The sequence below is a fragment of the Lipomyces tetrasporus genome, assembly GCF_029532465.1.
Source record: "Lipomyces tetrasporus strain NRRL Y-64009 chromosome Unknown POJ06scaffold_2, whole genome shotgun sequence".
Classification (NCBI taxonomy): domain Eukaryota; kingdom Fungi; phylum Ascomycota; class Lipomycetes; order Lipomycetales; family Lipomycetaceae; genus Lipomyces; species Lipomyces tetrasporus.
This window is the reverse complement of record NW_026611597.1, coordinates 16,411-40,222: the sequence shown is the minus strand read 5'-3', so window position 1 is coordinate 40,222 and position 23,812 is coordinate 16,411. Positions and strand designations below refer to the sequence as shown.

Sequence of the window (23,812 nt, the reverse complement as noted above, 5' to 3'; positions counted from 1 at the left end):
TCCGCCTTTGTATTTGCCTTTAAAAATTGGCAAAATTCAACATGATACATTTAATTTCTTTAAAAATTTCGCAAAATCTATTAACATGATATTTGAATTCCTAATTGGACTCCCAATTAGCAAACTACTTCGTCGGTCATCCCCGCGACATGTGAGCATTTACGCAAGTGCCAGAATAACTTATTGTCGGTCGACGTTGAACAGATTGTTCGATACTGTGCGAGCTCTTGCATTCATGACTACCATCCTTAAAATTACGTTCGGCGTTCGGCTATAGACGCGGTCATGTCGGTATAGTCCGAATCGCTTGAGAGGACGAGGGAGTCGGTCTCGTGCGACACCTTGGGTGCTCGGCTTTTGCGTCGTTTGTAATCAGTATGTTTAATTGACTTTTTGTCCTTGATTAAACCTTTTTAGTTGGCATGGTAGGTTGTGGAAAGGAAGTTGGAAAATATAAGAATCCTTGAAGAATTCCTTCATGCGTCGTAATATTCCATAGTTTACAAGCTGTCCAAAGATCGTATTCTAATTTAACGACCTCCAAATCAACAAATAAACAAATGGATCGCATGAACACTCGTCGAAACAGGCCTAATTACTTCTTGCTCAATGATGGACTTGATGAAGAGGTATCGCCAGAAGAGCGACTCGACAGTTACGAAAATGTTACTACTCTGGAGAACGATATCCTTCCGTCGGAATCAGCATCACAAATCCAGCAGCCTCTTTTTGAGTCGTTGGAAGAGACGCAGATAGAGGAGTACTCGACCGTTCAAACGGAATCCTCGACCAGTCTGGCTCCATTACAGGAACCTCCCCGGAATGCCGGAATTTCGGAACCTAAATCCACTAAATGGCCATGGACGTACTTTGAAATATCGAATTCGAAAATCCTTGGATCGTTAAGAAAAGCAACAAAATGAAGTTGATAGAGAGATTCGATGCGCGGTCTTGGACAATGAAACAGGAGAAAATGCGATTGGAAGATACGGATTCAAAGCGACAAGCCTCTACTAGCAATATGATTGATCATCTCCGCAAGCAGCATTCTATAGATTCTCCTGACAAACTGGAAGAACCAAAAAGAGTAGAATATAGTATATTATCTTTTATAAAGGGGAAGGAGAGACTTACACATCAACAACTTCTAGAGAAGAATATTCTGCGCTAGCTAGTCGCTGAAAAGCAACCTTTTACAACCTTGGAGTCACCAGCGTTTCAACAAATCTTTCATGATATTCCGGAAATTAGGCTCCCTTTTACCAACCGTCAGGTTGTCAGACAACGGCTATGTAATGAAATGAATGACTCCTTTTCCGGGAATCCGGAAATTGGTTAGTCCGTGCGTGGGTTGGGTTCTTGTTGTCTGTGCGTTGCTTGTGATGAGTTCGGGAATTCCCCGCTCATTCACATTGTGATGTAAAATTAATGATTGTTATATGTCTTTGTTTGTTTGTTTGTTTGTTTGTTTTGTCTTGGTTGTGCTTGACCCCAGTATACGAAGGGGAGGGGCCTGGCAGAGAATAAAAGGAGGGGTTTTGTCCTCGCTGCCAGGCAAGGAAATAGGATCTTGCCTTCATGTGTATTATTTTAATACAATCTTGTTGCCTTGCCTTGTCCTTGCTTGCATTGTGACAGGTTAGCCGATCAGTTCGCAGCCCAGCGCGTACAATTGAACGAGGAGCTGTCCGAACGCTGGAAGAATTCATCTTGACTCCAAATTAATTGCGATTACTGGAGACAATGCTAGAAATAACGAAAAGATGATTTCTGTCAGGGCTGTAGGCGGATAGGCCGATTTGGCGGATCGGATATCTGCCGCGGATACGTATCCGCCATGCTTTCGATTGGCGGATACAAATGGCGGATACAAATCCGCCAACCCTCAGAGAGGCGGATATCCGTGGCAAATATGGCGGATAATTGGTATATTCTCTAATTAAATTTCAAAAACCTAACATCCTCCGCAAACAATCGCGTATACAAAGAAGCCCAACATCAGAATAAATCAAATTATTACAATATTTTTTCCGTGCTATCCAGCAACATTAACATTCTCATAGTTTCGCCCTTCATCGCAAATCGACGTACCCCTAGAATGTCTCTACCAGTATTGAACATCCTCTCAACAGAGACTTCAGAGGCGGGAATGGCTAAGTAGTCTCTCGCCGCCATAGCCATCTGCGGATATGTCATCTTTGTGCTTCCGCCACCAGCCGCACAGCCAATTTGGGTTCTTGGAGTCCGTCACAACTGCCCTCGGGGTCTCGAAGTACCTATCTATGTCGGACACAAAAGATTGGCTTTGAGGCTGGAGTTTTTGCAGCATCAGAAGCTCCGGGTCGCTATATTCCAGCTTATCTGCTGGAAATTGCTCTGTTTGAGGGGAATCCACATCAGTAATATTGTACTCCGATGGAGTTCCAGTTGTATTGCCTCTAGAATTAGGCGACCAGCATCACCATCCTCTCTCAACTCCTGTCGAATGAGGTCGCCTTTGACACGCGGGTCCAAAATAAGAGCCGTATATTAGGTATCGATCTCGTCCATGAACGAGTAATACTTCTTATACTTCTTCATGCCGTTTTTCACTGCCAGTGCGATGTCCATGTCAATTTTTGAAAAGCTTCCGCGTCGCTCCGCGGCATCATGGAGTAGATCATGGAGTTCATAGTAAATCGGAACCGTGAGACTAATCTGCGGCTTCTTTTTAGAAACAAACAGAGTTAGCTCATTGAACTTCGAAAGAATGCTGTGTGATCTGCCTCAGTCGTTCCCAATCATTGTCAGTAAATGACGGCAAAGGAAGCTCTACTTGATGCTCCAAGTATTTGTTAATTTGGACTTTGGCCTGTAGGCTGTCGGTAAGCATGCGGTACGTTGAATTCCATCTCGTATCATTGTCATATTCGATGAATTTATCAGGAAGATCAAGGAAGTGGCAAACTTCTTTCCACTTTTGTCTTCTCTGAGGGCTGCGATCAATCCAGACGGCGAGAATGCGAAGTTTCGCCAGGACTCCCTGACTCTCCAGGTACCGGGGATCTTGACCGCTCAACATGTCACACGCAGAAAAAGCTTCAGCTGCAGTCCCGGATTTCAAAGCGGATAGGATGTCTTTGACGATCAGATTCAGGATATGTGCCAGACAACGGACATAGCTCTCCAACCCCCGAAATCTGAGAAAAGAACCGAATTTCTTCTGGAGATTTTCATACAGGACAGAAATCATCTTTTCGATATTACTAGCATTATCTCCAGTAATCGCGATTAATTTGCACTCAAGATGAAGTTCTTCCAGCGTTGCCGCAACTGCTGCCACCAAATTTTCGCCACTGTGCGATCCATAGAGTTCCTTGAAGTCCAATGGTCTCCCTTGATATTGGAACTCTGGAGTAAGCCAATGGCCAATCATGCCAAGAATTGGCAGGCTATTTTTGCTCGTCCAGACGTCCAGAGAGATAGCAATTGTCGTGCATGTTTCGGGTAGTTCCTCTTTCAATTGTGTACGCTGGGCTGCGAACTGATCGGCTAACCGTTGTCTGACAACCTGACGGCTGGTAAAAGGGAGCCTAATTCCCGGAATATCATGAAAGATTTGTTCCAAGACCGCGCATCGAATCTCTCTATCCATCAACTTCCTTTTGTTGCTTTTCTTAACGATCCAAGGATTTTCGAATTCGGATATTTCAAAGCAAGTACATGGCTATTTAGTGGATTTAGGTTCCGAAATTCCGGCATTCCGGGGAGGTTCCTGTAATGGAGCCAGACTGGTCGAGGATTCCGTTTGACGGTCGAGTCTGACCCTGACCCGCATCCGCCACAGCCCTGATTTCTGTCCTGTATGAAATCTCCAGATTCTTGGGAGAGCTATGTCAGTTGTCTGGCACATATCCTTAATCTGATCGTCAAAAGATATGGAAGGCGAAAAAACGTTTATTTCTTAGACAATATACAAAAGAACTAGTTAAAAACAGAAAAAGGAAGAAAGAGAAAAAGGAGAAACGAAAGAAGATAAACAAAACTAACGGCCAGTGGCCCGAACGACTGTAGTCCGCGAAGGCGCAGCCGAGTGTAACAAGACGAGACTGGGACTGGACTGGACTAGAATATTACACAATATAGTCTGAGAATACAAGACTTCTTGACTGATCTGGCAGGGAGGACAAACCCCTCCTTTTATAACTACCAGATCGTGTTATATGTATAATACGTGCGCTAAGGCACGGCAAAGGCAAAACAAACGTACGAATCATAGTCACGCGTATTCCGCATGCTGACACTGATCCTGACAAGGGACCACTCATCCGCTGCGCTGTTCACGCATCCGCGGTACACATAATAGAATATCTCATCAATCCAATGTTCTTCCTCACTACAAATTGGTAATTTTGAAATTGTTATAATATATTACGCAAAAATGATTTTTTCCAAATTTTTGTAGTGCTAAATTGGACGGTCCCCTAAGTTAGCCGGCTGACCTTGCAGTATGGGTTATGGATGCGGCGCATTAACTAGCGTTGCCCCAGGTCTGCCGGCGGCATTCGTATGACAGTTAAGGTCGGTCGGACAGCCGTCAACGGTACGCTACCCTTACGGCTACGCTCATGAACTTTAGCCTTCGCCTCACCAAGGGTCAGGGTCACCGTTTGCACTACTATTGAACAAATACGCACCTTTTATTTGGTCCCACGAGATGGCAGAAGCCTTTGAAGCCTTCTAAGGAAGCATTCATATCGGCGCCCATGCTTCGACACTTTGATCCGACGAGAGAGACAATTATAGAAGCCGAAGCGTCAGGAACAGCAATGCAATCCTGAGTCAACGCGAGAATGAAAAGCAATGCTGGCGATCGTCGAAGTTTCCAATTATCTCGATGGCTACAGTACTGAGGGTGATATGGGCTAGGGTTAAAAGGTCTGCACAGGATATAGTCCATACTGATACTTGGCGATTCACCCAGCAAGAATCAAATGTTGCTGTTCTATGGAACCAAATCAACTAATGAGACTGCTCTTGAGCTAGGACCCGAGGATTCTATTAGCCCAATCACCTTTCGACCATTGTCGGGATCTCGATTGAGGAAGCTCAGGATCACAAGTACCGCCAGTGCAACGGCACAAACAGTACATTTATGCATTGTTACTAGTGTGATACCACGAAAAAGAAGCCATTCAGGCGGCATTTCTGCCAAAAAAGCTCTAATTGAACAAGTCAATTCAGTGAATAATTGCAGCGAATAACGAATATTCGGCGAAAATTCGCTCCCTGGATGACCAGCGAATAATATTCGTTATTCGTTATTCGCCAACAAAAATGGCGAGAATAATTACTCGCCGATCGCGAAAAAAGAGTATTCGGAACAGCCTTATTAACGAGACACAGGTTAAATTTTAGGCGCCAATTTGTTCGAAAATGATTAACTCCCAGCTGTCTTAGCGAGTTCCAACATCACAGCGACATACCGTTTTAACAATTTTTTCGACACAAACCCTTGCCTTGCTGAAGTAGCTGAAGCGAGCTGTGCAAGATGCAGCCCCTTTGTCAGTTACGCTCAAACCACACCGAAAATTCACCTAACCCTTGCCAACTCAGCCTATTTGGATCTACTGTGCTGCTCATATGATGATTTGATGCTGTCCTGCTCTGGCCCTGCGCTCGATTTCTTACCACAGAGACTGCTCGCTATCTATAATGAGTATTTATCACAGTGAACGCGCCCTGTACGACGCGTTTGCGACGTTCTGTTACGGCAGCGATCACCATGACACATGGCAATGAACGGCAGGCGACGTCAGTTCATGCTCAGGAAATTTCAGCTTATCAACACTCAAGACAACAGACAAGAATGCAGCCGTCAACTGCACTTCCATCTCATGACCTGATACAGTCCGCGTCAAACATGGATCTGAGCTTCGTCGAGAGCAAGGCTTATCAGAATGCTTTCGATTTCTGATCGAGAATGAACCGGAGCAAAGACTTGATGTGCGTCTTCCTTTTAAATGCTTTCGAGCGTTGGAAGATGCGGCGCATAAGCGCTATGGTGAAGAAGCAGGGTACAGACTGCTAAGTACAGTGGTTGAAGGCATTACTAACTGCCACCAGTTATCCCTTTGTCGGGTACTCCTCCAAAGGCTCAACTGTAACGATAATCACCGCACAATCGGGGTTGCATCAAATGGCAGCAGTGGCCCTCCAAGGATGGATTGAGGGCGGGATGCGAACAGAACTCAGAAACCGTGGCATGGGCGACCTCAGCGCCCGTTTTAGTGCAGTTTATGACCTGCGTCTGAATGCGCTTGATGATCAATTATGGCTGTCGGTTAAAAAGACTGATGGGGCTCTCATATACGTAAAAGATGGGTTCGAAACGGTTATTGCTGTAATCGAGATTGGTGTGTCAGAATCATACCGGCGATTGACGGCTGACCTTGAACTCTGGATGCAGGTCTTCCAGTGCCACACTGGCCTACTGTTTTCGCTTAGCGAGAAGCCAAAGTTCCGCTATCCAACCGGGGCGGTTTCTGCAAACGACGTTGTTCCATTCGGTAATGCGATGGCAGCGGTGAATCTTAATCAACCGTTTGGACCGTATCACTACAATGGGCACGACTGGTTTGGAAAACTAGGTGCGGCATTTATGGAGCTATATAGGCGCGATCCGCTTACTGGAACTGTCCTGCCGCCCACAAGATTTGTAAGTGAAATATTGGTGCTTTGCTTGGGGGCGCTAATCAGCCCATAGAATGTGGTTGAGGATGGGCAAATGCTGTTGCAAGGTGCCAACGCTAATCTGGGCCTCACAATTGCAGATCTGTTTCCTGCTGGTGAGCAGGATATTCACGGTATCGAAGCGGCACTTATACACTTAGATGCCGACCGTGTGAGGGAGTTGCTGGGACGCGGAGCGCTTATAACAGCGAAATCGAGATTCACTGACGCAGTAGGACACAGATAGAGTGCAATAAGGAATGGACTGACATCAACTGGCTGTGGTAATAAATAGCCACGAGATTTATGACTGCGATCTTGCATGTTGTTCTTAGGGGCGCAATGGTTACATCTTTACGGGTTGCTATTTCTGACATTAAAATGAGGATTTTCAAAGACTGATATCGAGATTGAGACTATTGCAGACGAGAAACAGATGATGGAGGAGGCATAAACGTATAGTATTGTACAATATAGTACAACCGGCAAATATTATATCTAATTGCTAACTGTCTTGATAATAATGTCTATGGCGACGAAATCTAGGATCGAGTCACGAAAAAAGTCACGATGAGCTTCTGCTTATGCAAGCTGCCGGGCTCTCTCTGCTCGCGTCTTGTCAGGTAGAGGTTGCAGCTTGTCAGGCTCAATTCAATGTTAGCTATCCATTCATGCTCCATATCGAAAGTATCAAGGCCATCATCTTGTTCATGAATTAAGACGCGGAATTGATTACAATACATGCCCTTAATGCGGCGAACTTTAGTTTTTTCTCGCTGTCGACCAGGGTCAGGGTTAGGGTCATGACCCTAAGGAACGTAGGCGGCCTTTCAAGTATCCGTTGCAGTGTTCGGACCTAACAAGAATAAAAGCCAGAGTGCAGATTTAAATCCCATTTTCTCTGGTCCCCTTTTCTGGATGCCGATATCGAATCAGGGCGACATCGCCATATCGTATCTGCGGCGATACAATATTGCCAAAGGAAAATTCCTGGCGATAATGTCGCCTAAATTTCAAATTAGTCGATACGATATACGATATTGACGTTGAATATCGTATCGTATCGCCGAGATTCCACGTGATCCTCATTCCGGTAAATAAAGGGCCATAAGATAGAAAGACTAACTAATTAGTCAATTAAGTGCACGCCAGTCCCCACAGAGATATTTGTGTGTTACAGATTTTATTCTCCTTAACTCTCCTTGTCAAATCTTAAACCCTAATTTTTGCAAATTAATATTCTTGCGCATTACCGCCCAGTTCCCCTGAGATCAACTGGGGCAAGTATATCATCAGCGCACCAACAGCTTTCGTGTGGAGTGCGGAAACGCTCAGTTTCCTCGATGAAAATGCACCAGTTGCGTTGAAGATGCTTTGGAAGTATAAGCAGACAGAATGGATGGAAGTCCTCCCAAGGCTTGTTCGAGCTTATGACTTTACAAAAGCCATGCTGAGCTCGGATGACAGCCTGTCTACACTTTGAGAGGGCAGTGGAGTCTATTGGGCAGGGAAAGGAATGGAGTAGCGAACTTTGGATTAAGTTGGGAGGAAGAGGTACCACAAGGAGCCGACGTGAAGTGTATACTATAAAATAGCGCCTAGAAGAGTTCAGGCCCGGCAAGCTGTGATGAATCCTCGCAGAAATGAGCCGCGCTACAAGTGGCGAGTCGTGGGGCTGTTTCAGTGATGGTATGATAGGAGTGTTGTGATGTATGGGCGACGGCGGAAGGTGGGGTCCGAGTCAAGCCTGGTCATGTCCATTAGACGTCTTTTATCTTTTTGCCTTCGTTGAGGTTGCTTTTGCTTCCTCTGTGTTCCTTCTTAGCGTCCTCGTTGGGGATCTTCCTGTTTGCAACATTGTACGTTGTCCCTTTTGTTAGGGTGAAAAGGCCAGTGCAAAAGCCACCGGGTCTCCACGACGAAGTCTTGTATTCTTGAATATTTTGAGATACAAATCCCCCCTCCAATCCAGTCCAGTTCCGTTACGTTACAATAACAAAATGTAAATTGAATAGTAATTCAATGACGTCAATTGGCCTTAGCAGTCGTCTCGAGCATCTCCACAGTCGCCTTATCCTCGTCATAAACATCAATTTGACCTTCAAATAGATTAGTCTTCGTCTCCTTGAACTTTCGGGCGGGTATGCGTCGCTCAAAGAGGTCGTCGATTTCTCCGTAAGTGCGGCCCTTGGGCTCAGGTAAACGGAAGTATGCCCACACGAGACACAGGGAGCAAGACCCCGCCCAGAAAAAGCCAGTCTTGGCCCTCCAGTTCCAGGCCGTGGGGTTGAGCATGTAAGGCGTTATGACACCATTGATGATGGAGCAGAAGATGTATAAGTTCCGGGCACACACAATGGCTTTCGAACGCAGTCGCGTAGACGGGATCTCCGACACAAGCGAATATGTAACAGGACCAATTGTGGTATCGTACACAAAAATGAACACCAGCAATAGCGACCCGATTGCCCAGCTGGCGCGCGGGTTGGAAGCGGGCGCGATAGATATGAATCCAATGGCCAGAAGCAAGATATCCAGGATGACCAATCCACCAAGATACATTGTGCGGCGACCAAACCGTGTCAACAAAAACCAAGAGCCCAAGGTGCCAATGATGCCGAGACCATACTGCGCGAGGGTCATGTTGAATGATTGCGTGGTTGGCAGGCCGGCTTGTTTGTAGAAATATGTCGAGTAGGTCATGAGTCCGGTTCCACAGAGAACTTGAATACCCCAGACTAAGCACGATATCTCGGTGCGACGTAGGTTGGTTCCCCGAAAGCAATCCAAGTAGCTTGTGCCTTGCGACACATTCTTTTCGATCTCGTTAGTGTGAATCATCATAGCAACGGTGCGCTCCACATTGAAGTTGGGATCATTCTTTCGTGTCAAGCGACGTAGCGACTTGCCCGCTTCCTCATTGCGACCTTTCCGAACGAGCCACCATGGCGACTCAGGCGCCAAGAAGACTCCGACGGCAATAGGAACGGGCCAAATCCACTGTAATGCGAATGGTATGCGATAGGACCATTCGTCAGAGCGACTTAGCATCCCTCGCAGAATGCCCGATGCAATAAACTGACCGATGACCCAGCAAAGATTGACGTAGGTGGTGAGGTAAGCACGGAGGGCCACAGGGCAGACTTCGGCAGCGTACGTGGTGGTCAAAGTCTGGAACACCCCCCACTCCTGGAGTCAGTGTCTGATTCATTAAACTGAACGACAGAAAAGTCAATATATACCGGTATGCCACACAGGACCTCGCCGACCTGTAACATGACTACATCCTTCGCGAAGAAGAGGATAAACACAAAGCCAGTGAGGGCAAATAGTGCTCCAAGCATTGTCTTCCGATATCCAAATCGCTCGGATATTATACCCGTAGCGAAGAGGCCGAGAATCTCCCCAGCTCGGGCGCCATTGCCGAGGCCAGCTTGCCATGCAGCACTAATCTGATAACTTCCGTCCGGCCGCAGCTCACCATACTTCTGCACAAAGGTAGGGAAGGCGTAAAAGGAACCCAGCAAAATCAAATCGTAACCTTCCATGATGATGGCGAGGGAAAGCACAAGGGACCAGCCCACGGCCTTCGGATACAGCTTGATGGCCTGTATGATGGACATCTGATGCTCTTGGTCAGTGGCATCCTTGGCTTCCGCGAGCAAGCCACAATCAAGATCGTGGTTGACCTGTGCCGTGCCGGCTCCTACGTCAAATGTGTCGGTGACCTTCTCTGTATCGACAGCTGCGGCCATGCTGCTGATTCTGTTGTACTGTGGTTATTCGCTAAAGACTGACAGCCCGAAGAGAAGTGAGTCTGCTGCAGAACATGCGGCAAAAAGTGAAGGACATAAAACCATGGTCCTCCGATATTTATAATTGCGATTGTGGTTTAGGCAGCTTGACTTGACGTATGCTTGCGTACTTAGGATATGTTTACGTTCACGCGGTGCCTTGGCATGTGTCGACCTAACCCCGCGGGGAGCATGGAACCTTAATCACGAAAGACTCGTCTAATCATCTTTAGCAGTGGTGCGTGTCCAAGTTTCTCCGAAAATAACGCCGGAAGGCGACCCCCGCATCTCTTCCCCACTTTTTGGTTCTTGGCTCAACGTCAATTTAGTAATTTCGATGTTCGTGCGCGGGGTAGCAGACGATAGAATTTCACGATTATCACGATGCCAACAACTCTTTCATCGGCATCACGGTGGAATCCAATGCTGTAGGAGGAATGTAGTCTATCTTGGCGGTAGGACTTGCCCTCTTGCTCATTTATTTACAGTTTCGCTACATCCGGGTACCTGATAGGGCTCAGAGATGGTTTGGACCTGGTTCGGAACGCCTACACTTGCCAAAACCACAGACGGTATCAGGCGGCAAGATTCTGGCGCGAGAGTAGATCTTCGACTGGCGGGGGGGGTGCAAATCTGGGGACTGACCCCGCAGCTCGCCATACGAGACTGACCGGAGTGAATGCCATCGGCTCAGTGACCACTGGCAACGTCACGGAGGCGGGCAGGACACGAAGGCTGACACTAGCAGACCTGAATTTGGGGCCCTTTCAAGCATAAAATTCCACGACTTAAAGGCACAGATCAATCCGAAGGCATCAACGACTTTGAGGTTCCAATTGTCGCGTGTTGCTTCGGTTTAGGGCTCAACATCATCGACAAAGAACCCTAACGAGGACCATCCGCAAGGTGCTTCGTGTTCATGTTGAGAACGATGGAATTTCCAATGCGATGATGAAGAAGTAAGGTTCACTAAAGTCACCCATGAACTATCAGATCCTAGAGAAGCATAATCAGGCTAGCCGCACGATGAGCAACGGCAAACCGACCGCGACCGGGCGAAGATAAGATACAACGAGCAATCGATAAAATTTAAGATGACGACAGAAGGCACAGGATTCTGTAACATAAAGTAGAACAAGGGATACCCGCCTTCGGCATGGGTGGTTGGGTAGTGTAATGGATAACTACCTCGAACATCAATAGTTCTCTCTAGCTTAATATCATGAACTCCGCAAAAGTCTTTCCTGATGACATCAACACCTTTCTGTGGAGCAACTTAACAGTTCCGACCACTTCACTATTCCATTAACCGTTCGTTACTTAATTTGGGAACATCGGTAATAATTGTCAAAAAACTCTGAAGATAGACATTACTACGAACTCCCATTTTACTACTCTGTTGTCAAGTTGTGCCTTTCTCCTGGGGCATTGGAGCCGGAGAATCTCCATTCGGCAAATCTCACCGCTGCGTTTGGGAATATTTCAGAGTCCACTACTCAACCCACCCCTTCGCTAATCAGCACTACGTCATCCAACGCTAGATTCCACCCAAATATTTTCTTGTTGATGCTAAGATTTGATGTTGTACGTCCCAGAATCAATATAATCTTTGTTTATCCACATATTTAGTAACATTGGTGTCAGATGCGCATTGTGCTCCCTAGTTTTATGGCCTGTTGCTGTTGAATTAAAGAAAAGGTGTGGAAGGAAGCAGTGGAGATGTGGCAGTATGAGAGGTAGCGAGTTAAGCCTGCCTATTCCGCAATGGGGAAATTTGTTCGGGAATTTGCGCTACCCATTGAATCCAGGCCGCTCGGTAGCCGTCATTCGATGAACAGAGCAAATGGTAATTCGGTAGCGAAATAGCAAAAGGTTTGCGGGCGTGGCGTTGTCTTCCCATCGCTCGGAAGTATTTTTGGAGAAATAAAGAGATGTAGAGTTAAGTGGATCCGTGACACATCTGATGGAACTTAGGGTTAACTTTTTTTGGGATATGTTTTCGGTCATTTTCTCGGAGAAACCAGCCATTCCGACTCTTCTCCGCTCGCACTTGCTTACTATGTATGACGACCTACTTCCGAATCATTTGTTCTGGCACCGTAGTGCGGGGTAGAGGTGGATACGAGTACTTTACTTTACCGGCAACTTCTAAGATTATCGTAAAGTTAGACTCTGGGTGGATTGGCCTAACGATCGATCCTCGCTGCCGAAGTAGTTCCGCGACTCCTCACCGACGGAGTCGACAACTCGCATCGCTTGGCATTACAAAATAGGGCGATAAAATGAAAAGTGTGTGCCCGTTGAACTTCTCTTTGTCGCTTAACTCAGAAAGTCGACTGACAATCCGTCATCGTCAATTATCGATGTTCCTTGGGCTCCACCATGATATCTCGACCTCTCCAAACTACGGCGATTTGCAAACCCCTCAGCTGTTGTTGGTGGCACCGGCAATCTCCGATACTGCTTCACCGTCCTCGCTTCTGGGTTGCTACGCTTTGTGCGCTCGCTGAACTCGATCTTCGAAGATCGAGTGCCAACTTTGGCGATTAATCGAAATAATTACCGACAGGTTCAATTGCGGTACGACTATTAACTATTCAGTGCTAATGGACTCTGCGCTCCAGTGAAAGAGAATGTCGCCAACTATTACAGTCAGTGGCGGTATGGTGAGCCGAGTCAGCCTTTCACTTCCCCAGAGGAAGCAAGCGTCCTATGACATTCTGTCCGTTATCGGTCCTGGAAGTTATCCCATCTGCTTTTCCGATACGTTAGTGATATCTTGGAGTCCTTAGATTTTGAAATTGAATTTACGGCTACTAGTTCGAATGTGGGATATGGATGGTGGAGTTATGATAGTGCATACGCATGGGTATCATGGTGACGAGCTTGCTACTGGATGGGTCCAACTTAGGAGTGTTCTCTTCGACTTCGAGGCTCCACTCGAGCAATCATCTGTTCAATGCAAAGGAGTCCTAGCGTTTCACTATCGAGACGTATAAATTTATGGCCGACGCTCTATTCCGGCACTGTCTCATACCATAGATGCATTCTCTGTTAGATCAGCCAGCCTATAGTACAGCCTCTGCATTGGGAATATGCGGAGCATGAAGAAGCATATCGAAACAGGATACTTGTTTCCTCTGGGTCGAGCCTGATTGTTGCACCCTTGATTTCACCCTTGATTGAACCACGGGACGCTGTGGCACCACGAGCTCGGATGCGCGCTTGGCTTCCACCAGGAAAGCATGTCAATCTTTTTCGGGTATTGTCTACACAGTCGCGAAATCTAGATACGTCGAATGCTGGAGAAATATGCTGTGTTTGCTCAAGAGGGGTCTATCATTCCACTCGATCGGCAAAGATGCCTGCTTAACGGTGCAAAACCTGATAGTCTGGAAGTGACGGTGGTCGTTGGGAGAGATGGTTCGTTTGACCTTTGTGATGACGATGGAAATGAATGTGTTATAGAGGATGTCGACTTTCGTATTGACACCAATTACGTATTATCAGTATCGATTGGATCGGTAGCCGCAAAAGCCAAGTCAGCAGTGGAAAAGAGGAACTGGACATTCTCATTTTTGATACTCGATAGCGTCAAGAGTATTCGAGCTTTGGTCGACAATTTCGATTGCGAGCGTAATGCTTCTTGCCGATTCACGATACAGTTTTTAGCGCAGAAACATTTGCATATTTGCTTCATTTTCATGCTACAATTTTGCATTTCTACTTAGATCATAACTGAATACTGGAACAATTAAAGCAGCCACCATATTAACATCGTTGCAATACGTGAAGTGTTAGTATAGTTGTCTCAGATAGGCAGGCTCCGGGTCATGCCAAGAGCCGTTCCATCACCATAGACAGCAATTACGTCATCTGCAGAGAACCTTGGGCGACTCAATTGCTAGTGAAAATGTTTCAGAACCATATTCAAACAAATTCATAAGGAGCAATCGATGAATAGCGGGGAGGGGAGCGTGACGATTACGTAGAGGAGAGAAGCGATATTCAGATGAAGCATCTAAAATAACAACTTTATTCTCATCATTTAGATAGTAAATAGTGGTTGTTATACGTGCTCTATAGATCGTAACGCGGCAACGGTAGCGATAGTAGAGACGATCTGTCTATGTCATAATGCTCGATGCTCACGAAGCTAGGAGCCGTGCGGGGTAAATCAAGCGCGTGATTAGAATCATGCTGGCTTAGAGTTTGATGGACCCTGGCTCGGGTACCTAAGAACGTCGCCATCGTTATCACAAGCGACGGCCAGGACATCATGATCGAGATGACTTTTAACACCATGAAGTCAGTACATAAGCCGTGGGGGTCCTTAGTGGAACACATCCTCACCCTGCGACATTAGACGCTAGCGTTATCCTTTTACAGACGTACAAACTAGCAGAGGGAATGCGTTCAATCGCATTGTTCCTGGCCTCCACTCGGCGTTACTCCGCTCGTGCTGTTTTGCCCCCATCCACGGTGTCAGAGTGTGTGGAATTATGTCATATGTCAAAAGACTGAAGGAAAAAATTGGTTTGTACCCCATTCCTAAAATTATGTTATGAGATGTTGGCATATATCACTTATCACTTATCCCTCATTGCACTTACAACTCGCATTGTTTTGGGGATAATGGCATCCCAGAGAAGCATCGACCTTGGTAATCATTTTATGGCGCATTTATGCCATATATGCGCTCTCAACTTGTATCCCCACGTTACTCTCCTCCGCGCCGCCAAATAGCCAAACCCCACATGAATAATGCTCCCGTTTCTTACTCTTCGCAACACAAGGTGGTCCTTTTCAATATGCCGCCGAAGCGTGCGTGTGACTGCTGCATCGTGAGAAAAATCAGGTGCGACGGCCACCAGCCGTGCGAGCCGTGCAATAGGGGAGATATGACTTGCACCTTTCTAACCCCGCGTCTGAAACGAGGACCTCGGCGGCTGCGATCGCGAACGATGGCCAATATAGGGAGAAGACAGGGGATAGCAGATAACGAGAAGTCGCCATCTGTCTCTAATCGCACTCTCAATGTAACTCAAGCGCGTTACATCCACCCGCGCATCCAGCTCGCCAGGCTGCAACCCGTCGTGGAAGCCTACCGCCGGAAGTTATATCCGATATGGCCTGTCGTTGAGATTGATGAGCTCAACAATGTACTGGAAGACGCAAAAGATAAGCAGAATCCTGCATTGTATGGGCTGGTGTTGTCGCTGTGTGCCGCGACCATGGCTCGGTTGAAGCTCGCGCCTTGCGACGCTGAAGGTTCAGACGGTGGCATTTCCGGTGACGTACTTGCCAACGAAGCCATTCGTGCGCGCATGGAGTACAATTACATTGAGGACGTGGATGAGTACAGTGTGCTGACATCATTTTTCCTGCACTGCTATTTCTGCAATTTGCCGGATCGGCAGAGGACTTCACTTGTTTATATCCGCGAGGCAGTCACGTTCGCACAATTGCTACGACTGCATGAAGAGGACACCTACATAAAGTATACCGCAAAACTGGCTCAGAGGATTCGCACGCTTTATTTTTTGGTGCTTGTAACGGAGAGGTAGTTTGACAACACTATCTTTGACAGTTCGCGAACGCTAATATTTTATCTTAAGAGGACACTGCATTCCGCGGGAGCTACCAATTGTCCTGGATAGCACTATATCGTTACCCTTATTGAAGCCCGACGACAGTGACTTCTTCTTGCTGGCAGGTTTCCTCAACTTGGTCCAAATCTTCATTGGGCCAGAGAAGACTTTTTTCGACACTTGGAAGGACCATCGCAATTCACCATACTCACACAACGTCCTTGTACGCTTGCAGGGCTTGCTCGGTTCAATGGACACAACCTTCACGCCGGTGCACGAGAGCCAGAAAGTCGATGTCATTGTCACGCACTGCTGGATGCAAGTACTACTTTGGCAAGCCTTAATTGTACAAGCGTCGTTCAACCGGGTCCAAGATGCTAACACCCCGCTCGCGATTCCGGCGAATGTTGCTCAGACATTGCTTACTACGTTACCTCAAGTATCTAGAGATTCCTTGGAGATCCATGGGCCAGGAATGGTCTGTTCATATACTCTGATTTTGTTCGATCTGCGATCGTTTGATGCTAATACTCTCTAGACAAACAAGCTGTTGGAAATCTCCAACGCGCTTGCTGATGTGGTCATTTGTATGAATAGTTCAACGCACCTGACGCACTGGCAATACCTTCTGCACGACTTGTCCGACCTCATCCTCTCACTTCCGTGTGGCGATAGTAAAGCCCGTGAAACAGTGATGCTGAAGCTCGGGACAGCACTGCGAGTAAATAAGTGGGATATTCCACGGCCTATCCGTAGTTTAGCCGACGATCCCTCTGTAAATGATGTAAGCGATCAGCTGGTTGTCGAGCAGCATAATGGTGAACTAGATGACGGAGATTGCTGTGGGATTCGGCCCTTGTACATGGAACTCACCTCTGGTGTCTTCGATAGCGTTTCGACACCATGGGAAGATATAATAATGTAATGATCTTGCCTTATTGTCCGGCATTGCTGATGACTGCGATGACTTATTGGCAGTTTGTTGAGGGTTCTGCCCTGACTTCCGCCATCGCGATCAAGATCAACTTGAAATCGAAGCCTATGGATGAGATTGAAATCGACTCCAAATCGTCGATCGGCTCCGGATTGGTAATCTCGCGCCGTCTATAGGAGTAACTACTGCATCAGCACGTCCCCCTGATTCTTCAATTATCTTACACGTTCCCCGTTTATTCTTTCTTTTCTGTCGTTGCTTCGTTTCTTCTGTGTCTTGTTTCTTCCTATATATAATGCATAAGGTATGGTCGTTTTCACCTATCACATTCCAGGTTTTCCAAGTGGATCAGCTCTCATCGGCTTTCAATTCTCCTTGCCGAGTGGTTACGTTTATCTAGTAACCCTGTATTTTCGAATGCTGAAGCTAGTTGAGAGCCCTTGTGAGGAATGGCAAGTTCTTTTAAAATCTCTACACGTTATGAAAGCTTGAAAGCTTATAACGGTATATCTTAGAATACTACTTTCCTATAAGGACTCTGCGGCAACACACCGCGCTTTTATCCCTCTTCTTGTGGCTCGTCCAAGAGCCTCTACAAAGAGCCTCTACGAACCAATACAAACAGGTAACTTATTAAGCATCCAATAAAAACTTTTACATTCGAAATCAGCAAGAACACAAGAACACCATGAGTACCCGAAACAAAATAGACCAAGCCACCTGACCGAGACGGAGGGCCCGGACGGTGGTGCGAAACACTTAGCAGGGAACTCCTGACACCTTTCGTTGACGGGCATCGCGTTTACGGGCTCTATATAGCCATGCTTTTTGTCTTCTGTTTATTTACTTCGAAATATATTCCCAACAATCAGCTACTTGATTCTCTGGTCCTCTCGCGCCGTCTCGACGATCTTCCACGAACTCCTGCAATTGACACCCTTTTCGATACAAAAACGCGAATAAATGTGCAAATAATTTGAGAAATCTGGACAGAGTTGCAAAGAAACAGTTGTCCGCGATGCTGCGAGCCCAGCCGTGTCTTGAGCTCAGACTAGCACATTCTTGTAGAACAGATTTGATCGACGGTCGCCCACCTCGCCTGAAGCGAAGCCCAGGAAGAGACGCACCTCCCCGGCGCCGGTCTGGTAGATGGCCATGCCCTCCGGCTCGCGGTATGTGAGCGTGGAGCCTGCTCGGGTGAGGACGGGGCCTTGCGCGATGGCGCCCGTATTCATGTTGATGCTGGTGACCTGCGAGTTGACTTCGCCACCGGTGAGGTCGTACGAGTTACCGGTCAGGACATACAGATACTGACCGTATGCCGCGTAGCCCTGGAACGTTGGCGACAGACTGCCAAGCGAAGGCTGCTTGAAGTCGGCCAATGGGCTAGAGAAATCCCCGTTGGCGGCATCTGCTAAGCCATACACAGCTATGTGCTTGCCGTCGCTGAGGCTATAGCGGACGACCAGATTGTTGTTGACCGGATCGATAGAGCAAGTGTGTTCCGTCGCCTCAGAGACAGGTGTAAACTTAGTCAGGGCCGACGACGTGCTCGAGAGCGTGCTCCCGCTGGTAAACTTGAAACGGGCGAGCTTCTTGCCGTACCCGCTGGAGCTCGCCTCGACCTCGGTCCACAGGTACGTCGACGATCCCACGCCCTGCGCGCCGAAGGCGACACCGTGCCCGAAGTCCGTCAGGTACATGTAACCCACGTAGTTACCATCGAAGTCGAGCTGTGTTATGCACAGGTCGCCAGCTGTGTCGGACGAGCCATCGCGTCGCTGGGCGACGAAGAGGCGCCGATTGACATTGTCAAAGGCGAAGCTCTGCTGAACCTTCACGTCGTGAAGCGACTTGCTCCGGAACAGGTCGTGTGACGGTTCGGTCAGGTCGAAGCGGGGTGGTGGCGGCGGTGGGCTTAATGCTGTCTGCACTGAGACACCGAGCCCAAGTAGAGCGATAATGAGTTCAAGCACAAAGATACCGAGGCCCCCAGCGTTGAACAGACCTCGCCGGGTGATTGGGCACAGCATTATGAGGAGATCCTCCTGATGCAGGGAAGCGGCCACTGGGGTCAGCTGAATGATCGGAGATTAGTTGAACTTTTTGATCTGACCTCTGGGTTGGGATTGTATGGTCAGCCCGATCCAAAAAGACTGGATTAGTCTGATAGGCACGATTTAATTTTAAACTATTATCTCAAGGGATTTTATAGTTGAAGCCAGTCGGTTGTTGGTTATGGATCTGAGTGCAGTGCGGCTGACAGTGCTGATGCGGTACAGCGTACACTGCATATGCAAGATACGCTATATGCTATGCATAATGAGGAGCAGTTCAGGGGGGTTGCCTAGTAATGAGCCGCACTTCATGAGCGCCACGATCTTTGCAGCGTCTCTGCCGATCGCACAGCTGCTTCAACAGGTGGGACTTCAACACCTGCGGCGCCGATTGTGCAGCCACCGCAGAGGCAGCCGCTAGGCAATCCTGGGAAGCGTTATTCCAATTATTGCCATCCTGCTAAATAAATTGACATAATTTCGATCTCAGCGCAAGTGGTGTTTAGGTTTCGCCTTGCATTTTTCAGGCCTCACAAGCCGGACGCGTGGGAACAACGTGGGGACAACATCGGCTCGTCTCCTACAACAGAATAGCAACGTCCACCGATACCGCTGGCAACACTTCTGCCAATAACAGGGAATGAGGAGCTAACTGAGTATGACCGCGTCTTATGAGAGGTTCATAACGTCTCGCACCTCGTACCTCGTGATACCTCGCCTAGCACCGCTTTGGTGCTTTGGGTCTACATCTTCTGGTAGACTGGCTAACATTTCGAGGCAGGAAACGTGCAGTTCGACCAAACCCTGACCCTAACACGGTGGAGACTTACCAATGGGTTACGACACAGGAGCTACCTATCGGTTCCGAGGAATAGAAATGTACAGAAGGACACATCAATATACTGACACCAGATATGTCTCTCATTCCGTCCGGGAATGTTCGAGACAAGACGTCAATCAATCAAATTTGAGTGGCACAAGTCGCTTGCATCCACGACCGGAGATTTTTCCGATTTCGGGTTCGTCGACACCACCTCCTTCGTCATCGCAGGCTTGTCAGGTATCGCCTTCGCCATGCGAGAATAGTCATATTCTCGATGTTGCTCTTCAAAGCCAAGGCATCTCGTCTGACCCCTCGGAATCGGTCCAGACAAGCCTTGACATTTTGAACATCACTGATGGTCCGCGGAGGCAGTATTTGTAATGGATGGCCGGTAAGGGCACGCAAGGTTGGGCCCAGTCCGAGTTAAGCCTGGTCGTGTCCCATTGCTGGAGCTCTGGGTCTTTCTGGCTGTTCTTTTGGTTTCATTTGCGTTCCTTCTTGGGGCCCTCGTTGGGGATCTTCTTGTTCGTCGTAACTATATAGACAAAAATCCAGTACGAAACGGGGTACCGCTTCATGGGCGAACGGAGAAGAATGCCATCAAAGAGGACGCCGTCTCTTCCGGACACTCTTCTGGGAAGAAGTGGCCTCCTTCTACTGAGTGGCCCTCAATCCTGTCTGCCCAACATTGCCAAAGAGCTAACGGGCCCCCTCTTGAGAATACCAACGCTCCAGTCGGCCTTGCCCACTCCAGAGTACAAGTAAAGGGCATTGAATGCGTCTACTCAAAGCAATGTCTTGAGCGTCATGCTCGAAATCAATACTTAGCCGCTGCGTACTCTTCGCATATCGAATGGATACGCGCAGGATCCTAAAGTTACCAATGTAGCTGAGACGCACATCTTGCGGAACGACAATTGGTTTGGCGCCCAGTTATTCAATGCATCATCAACGATTATAATGGGATCAGCTGACAATAGACGTTCCGGTAGCGGCTCTGGTTGAGCAAGGAGAGACCACGGCCAAAAAGCGAGGGTAAATCGAGAGTCTGCCCTGTCCCACATCGTCTTGGTCGGCAGAATGTCCAGGACAGCCAACTTTTCGACAATCACTGGATGGTCCAGTGCCATGCGATAGGCTACGCGACCACCCCGATCATGTCCTGCCAGAGCGAAACGATCGAATACAAGAAGTCGCATGACCTTGACCATATCCAGCGCCATTACGCGCTTAGAGTTGTTCATGGCCCGATGATGACTGCGGACATCCACTGCTCCCGTAACCCCTGAGATCTGCACAAACGACAGTTAAACGCTCCATAAGATCCGGTGCTACTTCACGCCACATGAGATGCGTTTGCGGGAAACCGTGAAGTAATAGAAGGGGAGGTCCAGCGCCACCTACACGCACGAAGATCGTCGTGTCACTCGTGTCGATAACCTCGGAGTTGAAGCCCTTAAACATATTGCTATATATGGCAATTATGCAAAAAATAAGGAGTGTGCCACTGAAAATAAACTGCGACCGAAACTGTGTCTTGTGCCCGTACTCAGCCCAAGGTCGTAGAGTCGGGGAGAGAGGACCAAAGAGCCTATAGATTTAAGCCTGAAGCCTGAACATATCAGGGTGGCTGGCCAATTCAACGCAGCAGGGCCATTGAGGGCGAACCGGGTAACTGGTCAGGAACGTATTAGGGTTAGGGTAACCCTTGATTAATTAAAATATCTTGAAATTTGCAGGTTAGGGTTTTTGTACGGAGATTAAGGATTGGTCGCAGTGTGGCGCTAAACCTAAAGTGGTTAGCCACCCCCCTGAACCTTGACACGCGTGGCCTATGCCTGTATGATACGATACTACTTACCGTCCGTGAGGACCTAGCACGAGAAGGTTAGGGTTATGCAGCGTAACAAGCCACAAAAGTTCCGTGGACATGTAGGACGTCGTCCCCAAACTCTGGGGGCGAATGGCGGATTTTGACGAAACGGGCATGCAAAAGTGGTACAACACCCTTGATTCTTGTGCCTCAGGGGCAGAAGCGAATCGCGTCCAATTAAATTATCCAGAGCTACACTAAACGTCCACAGTGGCCCAGCTGATATGGAATCCTGGAGACAGCGCTTTTTCAGATTCTCTAGAGTGATTTGCCAATAATGAGTGGTTGTTCACGTCATTGCGGATGAGGAATCCGACACTGCTGGTCTAACTTGCATACACTGCGAGTTGGCTTTCCGAGACTGATGCACGAGCAGCAATTGCCAAGGCTGTACACAAACCGGCTTAAATGTTCGTCCGTCTGATCTACGGCGAACCTTAAACCGGCCCTTGTATTCCTCCGTCCTGTATGAAGAGTTACATATATTTCTCTCTTGATCTCCGTCCTTCTCGCACTCTGTCTTCTCGACGTCCAGCTCAAATGGTCAACATAAAAAATGTCAGGATTTCCAATTCCAACCTCAAGACGAAAACACCAGGAATGGTAGCTCTCTTTGTCGGTGGTACAAGTGGAATCGGCAAAGGAACCCTCAGACAATTGGCCAAATGCGCAAACGCTCCCAAAGTTTACATTGTCGGTCGGTCCATGACTTCCGCCGCCCTTCTTCTTAGCGAGCTGGAAAGCCTGAATCCCTTGGGGACCTTCATTTTCATCGAAACCGAAATCTCCTTGATCAAGAATGTGGACACCGTTTGCGCAGAAATAAAAGGAAAAGAACAAAAGCTGGACCTTGTGTTCCTCTCTGCCGGCTATTTGTCCGTGGCAGGACGACAAGGTAAATCTGAAAATCCTATGCCACAGCCTCTCAGAGTGAGATTGGAGATTTGATTAACACTGTCAGAAACCTCCGAAGGAGTCGACACTTTCTGCTCCCTCGCCTACTACGGTCGGCTGCGCATAATCGACAACCTTCTCCCCCTCCTATGCGCGTCACTCAATCCCCGCGTCATCTCCATTTTCAATGCGGGCAAAGAGCTTGCCGTTGACCTTGACGACCTCGAACTGCGCAACCGCTACTCTTTCACAAACGCAGTTAACTCGGCCACAACCCAAACGACTCTCGCGTTCGAAGAACTTGCGAAGGTTTATCCCATGGTCAGTTTCTGCCATGTTCATCCAGGATTTGTTACTACGGGCATACTTGCTAGGTTAACGGGGACTGCTACGGGTATTTGGAGGTTGCCGGCGATTCTGGCAAGATGGACTCTGGTTCCTGTACTACATCTTTTTGGGAGGTCGATTGAGGAAGCTGGGGAATGGGGAGTTTTTGTTGCAACGAGTGCAAAGTATCCACCGGCGGAGCCGAAAGACCCGCATGAAGTTGGTGTTGCATTGCCAGACGGGGTCGATGTTGCGAAGAGCTCTGTTGTGACAGATGGGAAAGGCAACGGTGTGTACAGGATAGATAACTATGGTGAGAGCGTGGAGAATGAGTGCGACAAAATATTGGCGGATTACAGGGCCGATCAGGTGGAGAAGAAGGTTTGGGAGGGGACTAAATCGGTGTGGGTTAGGGCGCTAAAATGCGGAGAGTCTTGAATCGCGCTAAGAAGCGCACCTCAATTTTCGACGTCTGTTAATATGCCTAGCGATCAGTCGCGCAAAATTAGCAGCCCTCGCGTCCAGTAGTTCAAATTTATTAATATAGCTTTTAATTAATAGCTCTGAACAAACTCTCACTAAATATTTATACGACTTTGCGTTGGCCGATGTCACAAGTTATGGTTGTGGTGTATTTAGGGCTTTCATTTCGATCTGAATAGTCAAACAGTATCTATACATATAACCTGCAGTTCAGGGGCCTACACATATAACCTTTGCTATACATACAGTAAACCGTCATTATAGCGAACCTTGCTATAACGAATTCCTCGATATAACGAAACTCACGGTTGTCTGAATTAAAATC

General features: G+C 47.7%; 7 protein-coding genes across 7 annotated transcripts; 4 read left to right on the top strand and 3 right to left on the bottom strand.

Annotated features, from left to right (window-relative positions):
* Positions 1-560: 560 nt before the first annotated feature.
* Positions 561-923, top strand: POJ06DRAFT_279858 (uncharacterized protein; the record flags this gene model as incomplete). Its single annotated transcript, XM_056189849.1, has 1 exon — positions 561-923. The coding sequence occupies one exon, from the start codon at positions 561-563 to the stop codon at positions 921-923; it is 363 nt and encodes a 120-aa protein (XP_056045854.1).
* A 5,079-nt stretch (positions 924-6,002) lies between these two features.
* POJ06DRAFT_273040 (uncharacterized protein) lies at positions 6,003-6,958 on the top strand (the record flags this gene model as incomplete). Its single annotated transcript, XM_056189581.1, has 2 exons — positions 6,003-6,697; positions 6,746-6,958. Exons 1-2 carry the CDS (start codon positions 6,179-6,181, stop codon positions 6,956-6,958), a joined length of 732 nt encoding a protein of 243 aa, XP_056045853.1. The 5' UTR covers positions 6,003-6,178.
* Positions 6,959-8,739: 1,781 nt separating this feature from the next.
* On the bottom strand, positions 8,740-10,466 carry POJ06DRAFT_218277 (general substrate transporter; the record flags this gene model as incomplete). The annotated part of the gene is made up of 2 exons (XM_056185569.1): positions 8,740-9,897; positions 9,954-10,466. 2 exons carry the CDS (start codon positions 10,464-10,466, stop codon positions 8,740-8,742), a joined length of 1,671 nt encoding a protein of 556 aa, XP_056045852.1.
* Positions 10,467-15,270: 4,804 nt separating this feature from the next.
* On the top strand, positions 15,271-17,338 carry POJ06DRAFT_287623 (uncharacterized protein). The gene is made up of 3 exons (XM_056190271.1): positions 15,271-16,068; positions 16,124-16,574; positions 16,635-17,338. Exons 1-3 carry the CDS (start codon positions 15,317-15,319, stop codon positions 17,019-17,021), a joined length of 1,590 nt encoding a protein of 529 aa, XP_056045851.1. The 5' UTR covers positions 15,271-15,316; the 3' UTR covers positions 17,022-17,338.
* Positions 17,339-17,890: 552 nt separating this feature from the next.
* On the bottom strand, positions 17,891-19,063 carry POJ06DRAFT_287617 (teichoic acid biosynthesis protein C; the record flags this gene model as incomplete). Its single annotated transcript, XM_056190270.1, has 1 exon — positions 17,891-19,063. The coding sequence occupies one exon, from the start codon at positions 19,061-19,063 to the stop codon at positions 18,077-18,079; it is 987 nt and encodes a 328-aa protein (XP_056045850.1). The 3' UTR covers positions 17,891-18,076.
* Positions 19,064-20,734: 1,671 nt separating this feature from the next.
* On the bottom strand, positions 20,735-21,133 carry POJ06DRAFT_298754 (Alpha/Beta hydrolase protein; the record flags this gene model as incomplete). Its single annotated transcript, XM_056190658.1, has 1 exon — positions 20,735-21,133. One exon carries the CDS (start codon positions 21,131-21,133, stop codon positions 20,735-20,737), a length of 399 nt encoding a protein of 132 aa, XP_056045849.1.
* Positions 21,134-22,323: 1,190 nt separating this feature from the next.
* On the top strand, positions 22,324-23,442 carry POJ06DRAFT_235369 (uncharacterized protein; the record flags this gene model as incomplete). Its single annotated transcript, XM_056185830.1, has 2 exons — positions 22,324-22,678; positions 22,745-23,442. The coding sequence occupies 2 exons, from the start codon at positions 22,324-22,326 to the stop codon at positions 23,440-23,442; spliced, it is 1,053 nt and encodes a 350-aa protein (XP_056045848.1).
* Between the last annotated feature and the right edge of the window lie 370 nt (positions 23,443-23,812).

What these genes read in the sequence shown, in the direction of transcription:
- POJ06DRAFT_287623 (XM_056190271.1), top strand. Translation starts at nt 15,317, where the DNA reads ATGCCGCCGAAGCGTGCGTGTGACTGCTGCATCGTGAGAAAAATCAGG. An exon ending in TTGGTGCTTGTAACGGAGAG is followed by an intron (nt 16,069 to 16,123) that starts GTAGTTTGACAA and finishes TTTTATCTTAAG; the next exon opens with AGGACACTGCATTCCGCGGG. An exon ending in AGATCCATGGGCCAGGAATG is followed by an intron (nt 16,575 to 16,634) that starts GTCTGTTCATAT and finishes AATACTCTCTAG; the next exon opens with ACAAACAAGCTGTTGGAAAT.